A 17,673-nucleotide genomic window follows, 5' to 3' on the forward strand; every position below is an offset into this window, starting at 1 on the left:
GTTTTCTACAGGGCAGCAACCACTTTTCCATCAGGGAAGACCAGCAGAAAAAGCTTAAAAACAAATCAGGAATGTCCTTCTCTAGAACTTAGAAAATGGGTGTTTTCACTCTAGCCTTTTCTTTGTCTAACATTTGGCTAGAACTGTTTTCCATAGTGTTAATCATTGCTATGACTTCATTCATTGATTGAAAACATGGAAAGGTGAGAGTAGGCTAGTTTCTCACAAAACAAATGTGAATAGTACCTGCACATTTTGTCTCCTATCTCAGATTCTACAAGTGCTACGGGCTTTTTTAAAAAAGAAAAGAAAAGAAAGAAAGCTGGGAATCTTGAGATAGTAGCTCACCCAATCTGCAATTGTCCCCCTTGCCCTCTTCCAAGCTTGTGGGCACCCTCGTTCTTCTGACTTCCAGTAAGGTTTTCTCTTAATATTCTAATTTAAACTATTGTTGGTTTTACACATGAAAATACTGCATATTGGTGCATGCCACCCAAATCTCTGAATGGTGCAAGATTGCAGAGGTTCCAGGCATCTACCCAAGGATTCTGCTTTCGGGAGGGACGCAGGTGGCTCTGTGGGTTAAACCACAGAGCCTAGGTCTTGCAGATCAGAAGGTTGGCGGTTCGAATCCCAGCAACGGGGTGAGCTCCGGTTGCTTGGTCCCAGCTCCTGCCAACCTAGCAGTTCAAAATCATGTCAAAGTGCAAGTAGATAAATAGGTACTGCTTCGGCGGGAAGGTAAACGGCGTTTCTGTGTGCTGCTCTGGTTCGCCAGAAACGGCTTAGTCATGCTGGCCACATGACCCGGAAGCTGTACACCGGCTTCCTCGGCCAATAAAGCGAGATGAGCGCCGCAACCCCAGAGTCGGTCACGACTGGACCTAATGGTCAGGGGTCCCTTTACCTTTACCTTGTGCTTTCGGGAATGAGACACAGTGGGGTGACTTTAAGATATATGGTTTATTTACACATATATACAGCCTGAGCCTAGGATGGAGGTGTTCTTGGTGTTCACCAAGAAGTCCTTTCTTCCCACATAGCTGCAACCTTGGATTCAAGCAGAAATGAAGCATTGCTGTTTCTTTCTCCAGCTTGCTGCTTTACTTCTGAGTCGCATCACTGTCTTTTTCTGGCTACCAGCCAGTTGAGGGGCTCCACACATCTGCAGTCTCGCACAGATCCACTTTCCTTTGTTTCACTTAATGGCCCATCACCCAGGCAATCACCTGGATATTCTGTTCATTGTACTTCAGGCTCCAGCTTCCAGGACACTGATCTTAGGGCGTTAGAAAGTGCCCCCTTGATGTCTGGGCTTGGGTTCTTCCTCACAAGCCTGGCCCAGCTACTGCCCAGCAAATCCAGGGTTAAATTTATTAAAGTATTCAGTTTAAATTCAGATAAGCAGAAATTACAGATAAGCACTGGGGTTATGCTGTAATAAAGAGGGTCAGTCTTTTTGCATCTGAAAAAGAAAATGATGCCAGACTAGATGCAAAGTAGTCTCATTAGTCAACCAAAAAATAAAAAGATGATAAAGAAGCTGTTAAATGAAGACCTAACACGGGAAATGTAACCTTAAAAAAACCACAGAAAAATCTGTATAATTCCATAAGCAGGGAGGGTCATAGTGAGCTGCCAAGTGAGGCTACTGAATTACCTTTACTGCAGTTATTTAAGTCACCCATCTGGTAAGGGTAACATGAGGATAAAAAGGGCTTTGTTATGAATGGAAATGAACTGATCTAAGTTACTTGTGGACCTTCCTACACCAAATGGTCTTTTGGGTTCAAATGCCTTGCACAGATTCAGTTATTTTTCACAACACTAATCTCTGCAATCACAAGGTAATGGTTTTGCTTGGAATAAGCCTATAACAAGCACCCATACAGATGGAGATACACTTACTAAAGAGGCAGAGAAAAGAGTCCTTCCATTCTCAGCATGAGCTTGGGCTCTGAGTTTCTGTTGTGCTGAGACAGCAGGAGACAAAGGGTTGATGTAGACAACCTTAGGAAGCCAGGGAGGTTTGGGCAATGGTGTCAACTGGAGCAAGAAGAAAGTGGGACACAGGAGCTCCTGATCGAAGACCAACTGCCTGTGCCAAGAAGAAATTGCTTAAAGAGGCTGCCATGAGTTACAGGAGCCAGTTAAAAGAACACCAAAATGCTTCTTTCACTCTGGGGCTGAAGTCAAACCACTGGAGAATCCCAGTGCCTGCTGTGGCTGCAGAGACCAGTAACTCGTAACTGCTGACTCCCGTGTTGTTTTTGCTGCATTAGCAACAACAAAGTGGCCTGGGCAGTGTGTGTGGACATCCTGGGCTGCCCTGCCAAAGTATTCAAAAAGTCTCTTTATTATAATATAATTAAGGAATATTTCTGTCTAGAATGAATAAGGTTGCGCTCACCTGCAGAAAGGATGGTGGGATCTGAACTCAGTGCCAAGAGAGCTTCTGTGAGAGCAGAAAATTTTGCACTGCAGAGCACTAGAAGCCCATTAGTATTGCAAGGGTCAGGTGGGGTCAGCAAAACCCATCTTGCTGCGAATGTGGTATACAAAAACAACATGCTTGGTTTTATACTCCAGGGTACCAGTCCAATCAGCAGATTTGTAACTGAACAGATTATTACGATGAAGCCATACAGCTCCAGGCATCTCTCCTCCAAAGAAAACTCACCATATGAAGGTTGTGCTGAATTTCCTGTCGGTTTGGAAAAGGTAGAAACAAAACAATAAGAGGTTTTTTTAAAAAAAATTAAAACTCATGCCATATATTGCAAGGGGGCAAAGCCAACATTACCATCAAGTTCTCAGCTTTCCCCATAAATGCTACATAATGTAAGGGATGCAATCCTTAATTTTTTTGAGGAGGGAGGGGGGCAATCCTCAGCTATTCATTCAAGTTTAGTAGCTCACTACCCATATGTTCAAATATAAATGCCAGTTCTTGACATCCGGTCCCACACTTTCAAAATCCCATCACACTCTGCATAACCAACAGACTGAAGCCAAGGCAAGGCTGTGCAGTTCGAGGCAAACTCCCTTCTCCATGGCTGGGATCTGAAGGGAGAGGTTTAGCCCTCACCTCATCAGATCTATGATGCACCTTCCTTGGTCCTCCCATATAAGAGAAGAGCTGACTGTTTACTCCTGTGGAGAAAAGTTAAAAGATGTGCTTCAGGGTGTGTTTGTGGGGAAGGGAAAACTAAATGGTTCTTTGCCCTGCTGATCCAGGCCACGTGGGCGGGATTGTACAGCAAGGCACACCCTGCACCTCCGAGGGCCTTGCAGAACACAAGCCCTCTCACCGCACATGAATACACATCAGCCATCTAGCATTTTCACCACCATGAAAAGCAAATCACAGAACTCTGCACAATACTTAGCTCATTAATCTAATCTTCTGCCCTCCCTTCCCATCAAGGGCACAATGAGAGGGGAAGGCAGCTAAAGAGGCTCCATGTTTTCTCTGAATACTATCCTGTGATTTCGAATACTTTGTGCTAAATCTTGCTTACCATAATTGCATGAATAGCTACAATGAAATCAAGAGGCATAGTTGCATTGTGGTTTCATGTGGGTCAAACCCCTTTGAGAATAGCATTATTTGCTCTGTTTTAACAGTTCCTGGGCAACAGTGCAGAGGCTGAGGAGGTATGAGAAAATCACAGCAAATAAGAAAAATGTACTCAACCATACAATATTGCACAACAGAGATATAGTTTCAAGAAATGGGATGCTTTATTGCCTTCCTTATTTTAACACATTCGCCTGTGCCTAGAGGTTGCGGGGTTTATCCATAAAATTTAAAGCAAAACAGGAAGCCTTGCCCCACAATGCGGCAGAAACTAGGTTGAAAAAGATTTCCAAACAAATTTCCTTCTGCTAGCATTGTTGAACTGTACCATGATATTTTTTAAGGGACGCGGGTGGCACTATGGTCTAAACCACAGAGCCTAGGACTTGCCGACTGGAAGGTCAGTGGTTCAAATCCCTGCGACGGAGTGAGCTCCCTGCACGGTCCCTGCTCCTGCCAACCTAGCAGTTTGAAAGCAGCGGGAAGGGAAACGGTGTTTCCGTGCGCTGCTCTAGTTCACCAGAAGCGGCTTAGTCATCCTGGCCACATGACCTGGAAGCTGTCTGCGGACAAACGCCGGCTCCCTCGGCTAGTAAAGGGAGATGAGCGTGCAACCCCAGAGTCGTCCGCGACTGGACCTAACGGTCAGGGGTCCCTTTACCTTTACCATGGTATTTTATTCTTACATTCACCCTGAAATGAGTGGTGAGAGGTTCCAGGAGGTTCCAGCATGATCACCAGAAGCTAATGGGGGTTTCTGCAGTGCAAGGTTTTGCTTAGTCCTGCATTTCCACAGAAGGCAGAGTCAGGCCCCTGTCTCTTTCAGATCCTGTTCCAACCTTGCCAGTCTATAGTTCTCTTTCACACTATAGGCACCATCTCTAGCCAGGGGAGGGGAGAAGCGAGACATGCTCCTTCCAGAGGGATCTCCAGCCATTAGCTTTTTGGGGGCATCTTTTTAGCTATGCAAAGGCCCGTCCTCCCAGCCAAGAGTCATCTCTTGGACTCAACCTGTCCAATTAGTCAGATCCCTTTAGCAGTCTCTTTTTCTACAGCTGTGAAAACATAGGGCTGGAGGGGACCCCAAGAGTCATTTAGTCATAACTACGATATGATGGCTACCTAGGTGTGTAATAAGAAAAAACCTATCCGAAATAGTTGCAGGTGCCTGCCTGTACCTTGGTAAAATTATAACTACAGTGATACCTCTGGATGCAAACGGGATCCGTTCCGGAGCCCCATTCGCATCCTGAGTAGAACGTAACACGCGACTGCGCATCTGCGCGTGCATGGGTTGCGTTTTGCCACTTCCGTGCATGCGTGTGGTGTCATTTTGAGCGTCTGCACATGCGTGAGCGGCGAAACCCAGAAGTAACACATTCCATTACTTCCATATCGCCACAGAGCGTAACCCAAAAACGCTCAACCTGAAGCATATTTAACCCGAGGTATGACTGTATTAAAAACTAGCTCAGATTCTTGTGCTGAATTTTTTTAAAAAAAAATCTCCCCCACCTCCTTCCAACTTGTTATTGGGAGGGTATTTCTCTGCAGTCTTTGCCCTTCTTCTGTGCAACTAGATGACAAAAAGAGAAGAAGCTAAAATAAGGAATGACACGTTGACCTCCTACTCCAGAACTTTGAGGCAGAAGGGTGTTTTTTTTCTTCCTAGAGGGTCCAACCCCTTTTCCTTGATCCATACAAGTTAATGGGCACATGTGTTGACATTTCTCTCCTGGGGGTGGAAGCAGATTCCAGTGCACTGGGATTCCATAATGGACTCTCCCAGTCCACACTGCCTGGGACAAATGTATAAATTGGATCAAGGCCAGATTCCTTGAACTGTGCCAGCATTTACCTCAGAGGTGCCACTCTTCTGAGTTTACAAAGGTACCTCCAGATGCATGGGCGAGAATGTGGCTTCTACGCCACATGCATTGAAAGGAACATAGCAATAGCCCATGTTGATGGGGCTTGATGACACACCATCACTCTCAGGGAGATTTGATGGGGGGGGGATATGGCTGACCCCCGCCCCAAACGTCATAATGTACAGCCACCTCATAAAGTGGTACGAGTTGTAAATACTACTTTTAAAAAATAAAATCTCCCCTGTCCAATTCCATCCTGTTTTTCCATGAACTGTGCAGTGCAGGCAGTCTATTCAGCAGGCCTTGCTGTTGTCCTAATAACCTGTGAACCTTCCTGAATATGGAGGGTAATCCATTAAATGTAGTTCAAGAAGGCCTCTTTTCTTGATTTCATCCCTTGAACCGTTTCCATGGAATACTCTCCATATTCAGAAAATTTTACAGGTTGCCAAACTGTCAGCTAATGCTGTAATGAATGGTTCTAATTACATTCAAGTAGCAGAGAGCATTGCCATTTTAATCAAATCTGATCCTAGCGAGCTATTTGGCAGAAGCACAAGAGAGAGCCCAAAGAAAGCACAGCCAAACTGTGAGTAACCTTTTTATTCTAAATTCTGCCTGTCAACAGACTGAATACTCAACAGCTTCGAGAAGGCTTGGTTTTGTTTTTGAAGTAGATTCTGTGGCTTCACCATAAATTACCCTAAACTGCTCAAAAAAACTCAAATATTAAAGATTAACTAGCTAGGCCATTGCATCACAGAATCAGTCAGAACACTAATCCATCTTGTGTTGTGTCTTTCCTTAAGGTAGCTTGCCAAAATTTGTTCGGCTTGCGTACGGGGCAGGCTTGCTTTTGCTCCACCAAGCCCAGTGGAGCCCACCAGCTGCCCATTGCAGCCAGTTACGGGTTTCTTAAATTGTATGCCTTTGCTGTCAGTGGCTATAAAAAGATAGCATAAATCAATCTTCTCACAAAAGGTAATTCTGGTGCATCATTTCCGCAGGCAGACAACAGTAGCAACATTCTTGTGGGTGGCCAGCTAATTACTTCTGAAAGCTTCCAAGAAAGAAGAGCATGTTGACAATGACTGCTTTTTGTTCTCTGTTGTATTCAGTTCTCAGTATACGCAAATACTTAGATGGGGTGATATCCAATGAAGTAGTTCTGGCTGTGTGGCAGAACCTCTGCTCCTTCTCTACTCATCAGAAGCCCCCTAAATATTTTGTGGGTTTCTCCCCACACCAGAGCAGAACTGGGGAGGGCATGGGGGCCAAATGAAGACAGGAGAGGAGAGGGCAATTGTTTTGGGGAAACTTCTGTTGAATCCTGTTAACTTTGAGTTTGAGTTTTGAGACATTAGCAGTCCCTAGTCCTTAACAGCACCCCGTAGTTCAGAGGAAAGGGGGCAGGGCAAAGTTGGAAGAGGGCAGTAAGAATATGACGGGAAGTCACCATGAAGCTGTCTTTGAGAAATACAGGTGTCCCAGAGTGACTTCCATCAGCTTTGGCTGGTGGTCCAGTGGCACCCCATCTGAACAAGGATGTCCTAACTTCTGTGGCCTGTGCTCTGGTAACCTCTAGGTTAGATAACTACAATACATTATACGTGGGGCAGCAACAGCTGAGTTGCTCAGTTGGCCAAGACAAGTAGGGCATATAACGCCGATCCTGGCCACATGGCACTGGCCTGCCAATTAGTTTTAGGACCCAATTCAAAGTACTGGTGCTAGCCTATAAAGCCTTACATGACTGAGGACCTTAATACCTGAAGGACCACCTCTCCCCATACGGGAGAAATGTAAAGTATTGCACTTGGGCAAAAAAAATGAGAGGCACAAATACAAGATGGGTGACACCTGGCATGAGAGCAGTACATGTGAAAAGGATCTAGGAGTCTTGATTGACCACAAACTTGACATGAGCCAACAGTGTGACGCGGCAGCTAAAAAAGCCAATGCAATTCTGGGCTGCATCAATAGGAGTATTGCATCTAGATCAAGGGAAGTAATAGTGCCACTATATTCTGCTCTGGTCAGACCTCACCTGGAGTACTGTGTCCAGTTCTGGGCACCACAGTTCAAGAAGGACACGGACAAACTGGAACGTGTCCAGAGGAGGGCAACCAAAATGGTCAAAGGCCTGGAAATGATGCCTTATGAGGAACGGCTAAGGGAGCTGGGCATGTTTAGCCTGGAGAAGAGGAGGTTAAGGGGTGATATGATAGCCATGTTCAAATATATAAAAGGATGTCACATAGAGGAGGGAGGTTGTTTTCTGCTGCTCCAGAGAAGCGGACACGGAGCAATGGCTCCAAACTACAAGAAAGAAGATTCCACCTAAACATTAGGAAGAACTTCCTGACAGTAAGAGCTGTTTGACAGTGGAATTTGCTGCCAAGGAGTGTGGTGGAGTCTCCTTCTTTGGAGGTCTTTAAGCAGAGGCTTGACAACCATATGTCAGGAGTGCTCTGATGGTGTTTCCTGCTTGGCAGGGGGTTGGACTCGATGGCCCTTGTGCTCTCTTCCAACTCTATGATTCTATGATCCCATAGCTCAGTGCATGAGACTTCTAATCTCAGGGTCCTAGATCTGAGCCCCAGGTTGGGCAAAAGATCCCTGCATTGTAGGGGTTTGGACTACATGACCCTTGTGCTCCCTTCCATCCCTACAATTCCATGATCCTGCGCTTGTCCTCCAAGCCCCTTCTCTGCACCCCCCAGGCACCTGCCACACACGCTGCTCTGCTAGAGTCCCTAAGACAGCCTCCTTCCAGCACCTCCTGCAGCCAAACTGATGCCAAACGTCTTGCTCTGCTTTCCTTTGGACCGCATCAGCAAGGCCAAGTCTTGTCATCTGGCTGGCCCAGGACCTCCATTCATTCTGCCCAGGCTTGCACTCTGGAAAGGTCCCTTTGGTGTTGCTGATGCAGCACAACCAATGTGGGAGGCAGGAGTTACAAGTCACTGGCCTCTGCAAGGCTTCAGCCCTGGAGACAGACGGATGCCAACAAGAGGGGGGAAAGAGTGTCGACAGCGATACTGTCGCTGTCAGTCAAAGTAGGACTATTTTCTAGTATTTGAATTCAGTTTGTTCCAATTCAGAGCTAAAAAAAATGAGTTTTCCCTGGGAAAGGAAAAGGGCAAGGAGAAAACCACTTGCACCCGTGCTTTCTGAGCAAGCGGAAGTGTGGACAAGCCCATAGTAAACTGCCTTATAGCAGGCCATCCAATGTATCCACACCAGTGCTATTTTTCTAAAAAAAGAGGGGATGGAACACATCATCAAGGCCTCCCTTGTTCTCTTATAAGGACAATGGAGCCCAGCTGAAAGGTGCCAGAACTGAGTTCTGGTAAGTTCCAGCTGAAAAAAGCCCTGACCCATTCAGCCCAGTAATATCCACCGGTACTTCTACTCTGACTCTTTGGGGACTCAGGCAGAGGTCTTTTCTAGCCCTTCTACCTCTTCTTGAACCTTTAAAAAAAATGAGATGGCCAGGTTTGAACCTGAAACCTTTGCAAACAAACACATGTTCTCATTCACTGAGCTACACTTACAACAGATGTGTATTCAAACATGAGAAGAAAGAAGCACAACAATGGGTGCTAATCTTATTCACTCACTCACCACAGTGAGTCAAGTTTGTACATGTAGTCTTCACAAACTGCTGCAATTCTGTCCCCTGTCTCCTGTGCATCCACATGCCAGTAATTGCCAGTACAGTATATGCATAAATGGAAAAGGTTTGTGTTATGTACTGAGTTGAATAGGATCCAAAATGCAGCAGTCTGATTGGTCCTAGAACAATGCAGCAGTATGATTGTTCTGCAGGAGCCACGCAATCCGGCTCCAGATTCAAGTGAATCCACAACCTGATTGGCCTACAGGAGAATTCAGCCCATTGTGTAAATAATGTATATAAAGCAGATACTTGAGGGGACATTCATTCCTCCTCACCACTATGAGCTGAATAAAGAGCATGAAATCCACTCTAGACTCAGAGTATATTTCAGTTTGTGTGCCCCAAAATACAACTGGGAGAGTTGTCACCTTTGAGATGCCGTAGCATCGTGGCTGAACCGATGTTTTGTTTTGGAATAAGACACTTTCAAGTGTCATGTGCCAGTGCCAGCACATGTGCGTAGTTCCACCTCAATTATAGCAAAATCTGCAGGGGTGGGTGTTCTGTAATGATTTTTAATGATTTTTAAGAGGGGGTTAATATCTAACTGTTTGTTCGCCAGAGTGTTGAGAGTCTTCCGAAACTGAAGATTTTGGGGCAGCAATTTATGAGAGGTCAAATTGAAGCATATATCAGGAAGCTACCACTGCACTTGCAGAAATAAATAATCACATATTTATTTACTGAATAACCAACAACAAATTTTTGACAGCATGCTGGCATCCATCTGTGAAAAGCTTTCCCTAGAAATGCAGGTTACCATTATTAGATACATCGGAAAATATTTAATTCTATGGAATGTTTTTATGCAAATAACATATTAACGTGCGTAAAGATCGACTATATTGTACCATATTAGGGAGCAACTTCACAGCTGAAAAATATCTAATTTTAAGACAGCTGTCGATAAAATAAGGATGAGTTGCATATGTGAAATGCAGGTTTGCCTAGGTGCAAGGGAGTGCGTGTGCTCTGAAATGCATTGTTTGCAAGTTGTTAGAGCAGCAGTTCTCAACCTGTGGGTCCCCAGATGTTGTTGGATTACAACTCCCATCATCCCTGAGCTCTGGCCTTGCTAGCTAGGGGTGATGGGAGTTGTAGCTCAACAACATCTGGGGACCCACAGGTTGAGAAAGGCTGTGTTAGAGGGTTTTCAACACAAAATGCAAAGCAATACCCTTAACCAGATGTGCTGTTTAACTTCTTTGCTACCATATTTGTAGGCCAGAGGGCAGGGAGGGGAAATGGCATTGGTCCTTCACATCAAGTCAACATGGTCCCTCCCAACCGCTCTCTATGATTGGGTGGAAAGGAGTAATGTGATCTCACAAGGTTCCAGTTTCTGGAGCCCCAATGACATTACTCTGTCTTCATGGGACAAAGGCTATGGAACATTAGCTTATAATATTATAATATTATTATTAGCTTTTCTATAACATGAATAGTCCCTAAGGAACAAGAATTGATTTATTAGCCAAAAAACATGGCTTTGAAATAGTAGCAGAATTCAGAAAACCAAAGTTCTGCAGAAGGCCCACCTAAATAAAATCATCTTCAAGGCCTGCCAAAAACCAAGCAACTCTTTTTGGAGTCTGCTCCAAATTCTGGACATTGCTGCCTAAAAGTCCTATCCTAGGTAGGTAGCTACTTACCATATATCAAACTACATGGCTGTTAGGTTATAATGTGTGAATACACATCCAGATTCCTGAAAGGCTGAATTACAGTAATGAAATTACACCAGAGTACAATTTGAAAGGTAGGATGCCACCTAGTTAAGGGCCTTTTGTATTCAAGGAATACTTGCCTCCAGTCAAGTATTTTCAAATAATAGGCAGCCAGTGGGAAAACCTATCTGGACACAGGCTGCCTCAGCACAAGGTTTATACAGGCCTCAAGACAGGAGAAGGGACGCAGGTGGTGCTGTGGGTTAAAGCCTCAGCGCCTAGGGCTTGCCGATCGAAAGGTCGGCGGTTCAAATCCCTGTGGCGGGGTGCGCTCCCGCTGCTCGGTCCCAGCGCCTGCCAACCTAGCAGTTCGAAAGCACCTCCGGGTGCAAGTAGATAAATAGGGATCGCTTACCAGCGGGAAGGTAAACGGCGTTTCCGTGTGCGGCTCTGGCTCTGGCCAGAGCAGCGATGTCAGGCTGGCCACGTGACCCGGAAGTGTCTCCGGACAGCGCTGGCCCCCGGCCTCTTAAGTGAGATGGGCGCACAACCCCAGAGTCTGTCAAGACTGGCCCGTACGGGCAGGGGTAACTTTACCTTTACCTTTTACAAGACAGGAGAAGCAGCTGAAGAATTATGGACGGCATGGGAAGGTTGCAGGTATCAAAATAAGAGAAAAGTCCATCTGGCAAAACAGTGCAAGAGTTTGGTTCTTAAAGGTGGGTTGCAGGATATACCAGCAAAAGAGACGGTAACATATTTAGGGGTTGTAATAAAAAAAAAAATTGGGAACAACGGAGCTTGATTAAATTGTCAGCAGTGATGAAACATGGAATTAATTATCCCGAAGAATTAAATAAATGGAGTCAATTCACAGCATATGTAAAAAGAGAAATAGGCTTTTCGGATATTGGTGTGAACAACTTCACAAATTGATATTTTTAAAATGTTAATAGCATGAAATGTATGTAAGATTAACTTGTTCCATTATAAAATGACATTTTTCTCTTTTATTATTGTATATTATAGTGTGTGTGTGTGTGTGTGTGTGTGTGTATGTATACATATATATATATTTGTTAATGAAGTGTGGGTCTTAATACAGAAAAACATATTATTTTATTTTTTATTATAACCACATACCCTCCAACATTTCTCTGATGAAAATAGAGAGTTCCCATTCCATAATGATAATTCTACTATTTATACCCCACCCATCTGACAGCGTTGACCCAGCCACTCTGGGCAGCTTCCAACATATATTAAAACATAATAAAACATTAAACATTAAAAAAAACACACTTCCCTATACAGGATTGCTTTCAGACAGCTCGAGGGTCCCCTCCATCCCCTCCAATATTTCTCCAATGAAAATAGGGACATCCTAAGGAAAAGTGGGACATTCCGGTATCACATCATAAACCGGGACTGTTTCTCTAAATCAGAGACGTCCCTGGAAAATAAGGACCCTAGGAGGGTCTGTAACTAAAGGACCCATCTTTTAACAGAGCCTGCCAGATAATCACAAGGTAAAAGCGCAAACATTTCCTGTGCTAGAATTGATCAAACTCAAAGCAAAAATTCCAGTACCTTTGCTTCATTCCTGCTTCATCTGCTGCAACTCATCTGCTCACAACGGTGACCTACAAATACACTGAATTGGTGTGACCAATTTTATTCCACGATGCAGAGGCAACAGAAGAAACCAGCTTAATTGGGAAGCTGCCTTCAGTGTGGAAGTTTCAGGGCAAAACGTGAGGGGAAAAAATAGTATCAAATAGGAGCTCATAACAGAACTAGATTTGCAAAATCATTCTGGGACACCAAATAACCACTGCTATTCTTCAGAATTTTGCATATATGTTTTTAGCAGCAGCCCCACAAACAGAGCAGAAATCCTTTTTGTTTTACTCCCCGACAGGCAGCCCTGTCAGTCCGTTCCTGAGTGACCATTTTATGTCTTACATGGTTACAGCAGTTAGTAACCTGCTTATTCAATAGTAAATGAGGCACAGACTAGAGCATGGCATCTAAATACTTGGTTACAAATCGGTGCCAATTTCCATTGTGGTATTTAACAACAAAAAAGCTGTTGTTCTTCACCATGTTTCCACCAAACGATTTTGTCTATATAGTGCTCCAAATATCTGACAAAAAGCTGACTTCGAGATTTTAAAAAATATCCCCTCCCACCCTGGTTTCAGATGGCTAGGATATGCTTCCTGAAATCGAAGGAATCTCAAGGATTGATTTAATTTTAGCCAGATAGTATCTACTTTGGTGTAGCAGGTGGAGAGAAGTTGGATATAAAGTTCCCATAGGTCATCAGTGAATGAGACGCAAACGTGGAACCTGATATCTGAATTTGAAGTCTTGACATGATTAGACATAAGTTTTGTGGTTTGGTGGGACTAACAGGGACACATTGTTTTGAATGAAAGTAAGGGGCAGAGGAACATCTTGGGATGTGCTTGAATACTTTGTACACGATCTTAATAAAAAAAAGTCTGTTTTCCACAATTCAGGTGCATTCAGCCTGATAACGTGGAAGGTACATTTTGGGATGTGTGTGTGGGGGGAGAGAGAGATGGGATGTAAATAGCTGTTCTCTGGTAAAGGTCAGAATTTGGTTATAGTCCAGACTGTGGGACGATAAAAATAGTATAAATTGGTCAATCCAAGAGAGGCCAGTTTGTCCTTCTCCCCTCATAGGAGGCCCCATTGGCTTATCCCATTGGTCTAATCAAGAGATGGCTGATGGCTCTTGACACCTACTCTGCTATCACTACTACTACTGATGTTAAGATTACTTGGCTGAGAACGTGCTCATCTTTCTGTTCTGTTTTGTATCAAATCTATCCTGTAATGTTAAAAGCCAGCTGTGTTGAAACCCACTGGAAACGCCCATTCCCACAGGGTTTTCCTGTGAATACTCACTGTGAAGACATTCATTGGCAACTGGCAAATAATTTAACTGATTTGGCCGAAATCAGGGACCTCTCTGTTAAGAAGGTCCAGCCCCAAACTTAGGCAGACCCACATACATTTTTGGTCCTTCAACCCCACTTTATTTTTTGTTTGACTAGCAGGTGACTGGGTGGTGTAGTGCTATGTGAGCAGAAGGATATCTGTGTTTTCCTGAAAAGGTTGAGAGCACAGTGTGCAGCAGCTATCAAAAAGGCAAAATCCATGCTCGAAATCATGAGGAAAGGAAAATAAAATTGTCAATATCAAATGCTGTTGTACAAATTTATGATGTGACCACATACGGAATTCTGTGTACAGTTATGGTCACTTTGCCTCAAAAAGGATGTTGTAGAGTTGGAAAAGGTTTAGAAAAGGGATACTAAAAAGAAAAGGGAGGTTTTGCTTTTAGTCCATGGAAGTCTTGGTTTTAATAAAAGCCGAAATTTCATTGTATTTTATATGTTAATACATTGCTGTATGGCATATCTGAGGAAAAATAAGAACCCAATGAAAACTGAGCATTTTTGGTGTCGTGCTGTTTTTTTCCTGGTATGCCAAAACATGTGAAACTTTCAGAATATAAAAATACAGGGTGCCAGATGTTAAAATGTGCTAATCTTTTATGAAGTGTTCATTTTCTGCCAGTAATCTAAAAACTTAAAATGAGTATGGTTATATTTAGCAGTGTTGGGATGTTTTAGCTGTGTTGGTCCCAGAGAAGAGACAAACAACTTCTGTTGCTGAGCTGCTACGAGATCTTCTTAGATCAAATGTTCTTCCTTCGTTGCTCCCAGAAAATAAAAGGCACTACTCCATGTCTTGAATTATTTGCTTGCTTCCCAAAAGGACCAAAACCGCTCAACAGAATCCTGTGCATTTATTTATTTATTTATTTATTTATTTATTTATTTATTTTGTTAGGGTGACCCATTCCTTCCATCAGGGGTGCAGACAAGAGAGCGCAGGTGGCAGAGCTCAGAGAGGCTAACCCATGGCCAAAGATTGTGCACACATATAATGGGGGAAGGGTTGAATGCAGATAGATTCATCTGCTGAAAATTCTGTCAGCAGCACAGCTATCCAACATATCAGATAGATTCCCATTATGAAAGGACTTGTAGACTTCAAGCTTCAACACAACTTTTATTTAAGCACATAAATGAGCTACAAGCAATCCAAAGTCATGTGACCATAAGGGAACCCAAGGGCTGTTCTTAGACTAAGGTAAATTTCTCAAACCAAGACACTACTTCCAGTTTTGCAGAGTTTGTAAACCAAATCGTTCTTAAACCAGACTATTCTTAAACCAAGGTACCACTGTACATGTATAAGCAGGTTCAGCATAAGGTGAAAAGGCTCACAGAAATAGCATCCCAACTAATCTTACTGTAGACAATTCAACAATTTTGAATTCATGCAGAGAGCAAATCTGGCCTCTGTGTTTTTCCAGCACCAGCCACAGGAGAAGACTGGCTGAGTAATTCTCATTTATGCTCATCTTCAACCAGTGAAAGGAGGAGGGAAGCTGAACCCTAATTCCCAAATGGTTCTCTCCTCCCGCTTTGGCCAATCCATTCAGTGATACCTCCTTAGCCAGGTTGTTGACCATTCTTCCAGAGCCACCTATATCGTCTAATACCAGTGTACTGGAAGAAGCAAAGATCACCAGTGTTGAAGCAATGATTCTTCAAGATCGTTCGTTGGACTGGTCATGTTGTGCGAATGCCTGATTATCATCTTCCAAAGCAACTACTCTATTCCGAACTTAGAAATGGAAAGCGTAATGCTGGTTGTCAACAAAAGCGGTTTAAAGACAAATCTTTAAAAATGTAGTATAAACACCAACAATTGGGAAACACGTGCCTGCAAGCGCTCCAACTGGAGAACAGCCTTTACCAAAGGTGTCATGGGCTTTGAAGACACTCAAACTCAGGACGCAAGGGAGAAACATGCTAAGAGGAAGGCACGCTTGGCAAATCCACACCATGGTCAACTCCCACCTGGAAACCAATGTCTCCACTATGGAAGAACATGTGGATCCAGAACTGGCCTCCACAGTCACTTATGGACTCATTATTAAAACCGTGTTTATGGAAGACAATCTTACTCAGCTATGAGTGACCGCCAAAGAAGAAGAAGACTCTTCCTCCAAGACTCTTTGCCTCTTAGAGACTTTTGGCTAAAGATGCCAAAACTGAATTTGAATATATGAAGAATTACGGTACTCAGTTTGGTATATGAAAATTAAATTCAACCATTAAAGAACTGTTTGTTTATGGAAATTACCATTCATTTAAAAAAAACACCAGCATTGGAACATAACAGGAGTCATTACAAACTGGCAACAGTGATCAGGAAAACACCTGGGGAGAGAAGTATGTTTTCAGTAAGTGACAGGATCACACCCCCCTTGAGGCCTGCTGTATTGCAGAGGGTAGCTTATTCCATAACACAAGTACAAATCAACTAGTAAATTTGTGCCTGGGCTGTGCCATTCCAGACTGAAAGTAGGAGAAACACCAAGGTTGAATAAATTTCTATAAAAAATACCCTGTACAGACAACCCCAGATGTCTGGGTAAAGAATTCAAACCTTGCCTTCTACTAGTTTTGGGTGTGCAAAGATTTATTTTCCTCTTGGGAAGCATTCAACTGCTTGAAGCTGTACAATCCAGGAACCATTTTGCCAGCTCATCAGCTATTTATGTGAACAAGACAAAAAAATAATGCAATCTTGTTTGGAAAAGTAGTTGGTATAATCGAATGTTCCATCATTGGTGGTTTTATGGACTGCTGCCATAGATACAGTTGCCCGAGCATTGCCAAAACTGTATTGAAACCTGCGCTGGTTGTTCTTATTGTAGGAAATGCCTTGGGTGTTTCAGTCGTTGAGGTTAACAAAATGGAAATCTCATTGAGTTATCTAAGATAATTGGCACATTTTCAAGTACTAGCTCTGTTACAAGCAGAGCAGATTTAAAGAGATAGAATTTATGGCTCTAGAAAAACAAAAGCTCTTTTGAAATGTTTGCAAAACTGAAGTGACTAATTAGCTGGTGGTCCTTTTTATTTAGCTGGGGTTATTTTAATGAAACTTATTTACTATAGGAGAACCTTTGTTCACCAAAACTTTAATTTAACTGGGCTTGGGGAGGATCTATTGAGACTGATAACCAAAGCATTTGAACTATTTTCAGAGAAGTTGAACATGGCCCTTGACCTGTGGCTCAGCATGGTCAGCTACACATTTGGCTATAGATTGTTTCCTTCTTAATACTACTCACCCCTAATGTGACTTGTGAAATTCTACATGGCTTCCATTTCTAATGTAAACTAATATCTAGCTATTGAAACTGTTGGAAGCTTTCACGACAAGCAGAACCCATTTCCCTTAATTATTGAATATTTAAGGTGTATTCTCTAGGAGTCGGCTTGGAGAGAGTATATGCTCTATTAATGGAGGTTTATAGAGGCTTTTACCATTCCTATGGTAACCCAGTAGAAAGGCTGTTACCATGGGGACCAACCAAGCCTATATAAACCTTCAGTCTTCATTAGAGTATCTCTGAGAGTGAATGCTTTAACAGTTAGCATTCTGGAATGGCTAACAATAATCTCTGCTTTTGGGAAGAAACGATTCTCTCTTTCTGCTGGAGATGGATTTAACATACCAGCTTTCCAAAGATAAAATCTTCTGCAATCTTCATGCCAATTGTCCTAGAATGCAACTTCCAAAATTGCTGGATGCTGTAGGCCACATGACCACTGGCAAAATATGTTGCCCCTAAGCTACCCAAATGTTTCAAATAGATTCTGAATGTGAGGCCATTGACCAAAACACGTCCCTTTAAGATACAGGGCACTTCTAGGCTATCACTGTTTGCACATGGGATTCACACACATACTG

At 43.3% G+C, this 17,673-nt stretch overlaps 2 protein-coding genes across 3 annotated transcripts in view; one reads left to right on the forward strand and one right to left on the reverse strand.

Moving 5' to 3' along the window:
- LOC307201050 (uncharacterized protein) overlaps positions 1-17,673 on the forward strand; it is a 136,431-nt gene that overhangs the window by 61,294 nt on the left and 57,464 nt on the right. The window lies entirely within an intron of this gene.
- The window catches only part of LOC307201049 (uncharacterized protein), an 86,792-nt gene that overhangs the window by 10,993 nt on the left and 58,126 nt on the right, over positions 1-17,673 (reverse strand). The window contains exon 7 of the mRNA XM_079950186.1: positions 3,089-3,153. Coding sequence (XP_079806312.1) covers positions 3,089-3,153 — 65 coding nt within the window. The remainder of the gene's footprint in view (positions 1-3,088; positions 3,154-17,673) is intronic.

This window comes from Podarcis cretensis (genome assembly GCF_951804945.1).
Source record: "Podarcis cretensis genome assembly, chromosome: 13".
Taxonomy (NCBI): Eukaryota; Metazoa; Chordata; class Lepidosauria; order Squamata; family Lacertidae; genus Podarcis; species Podarcis cretensis.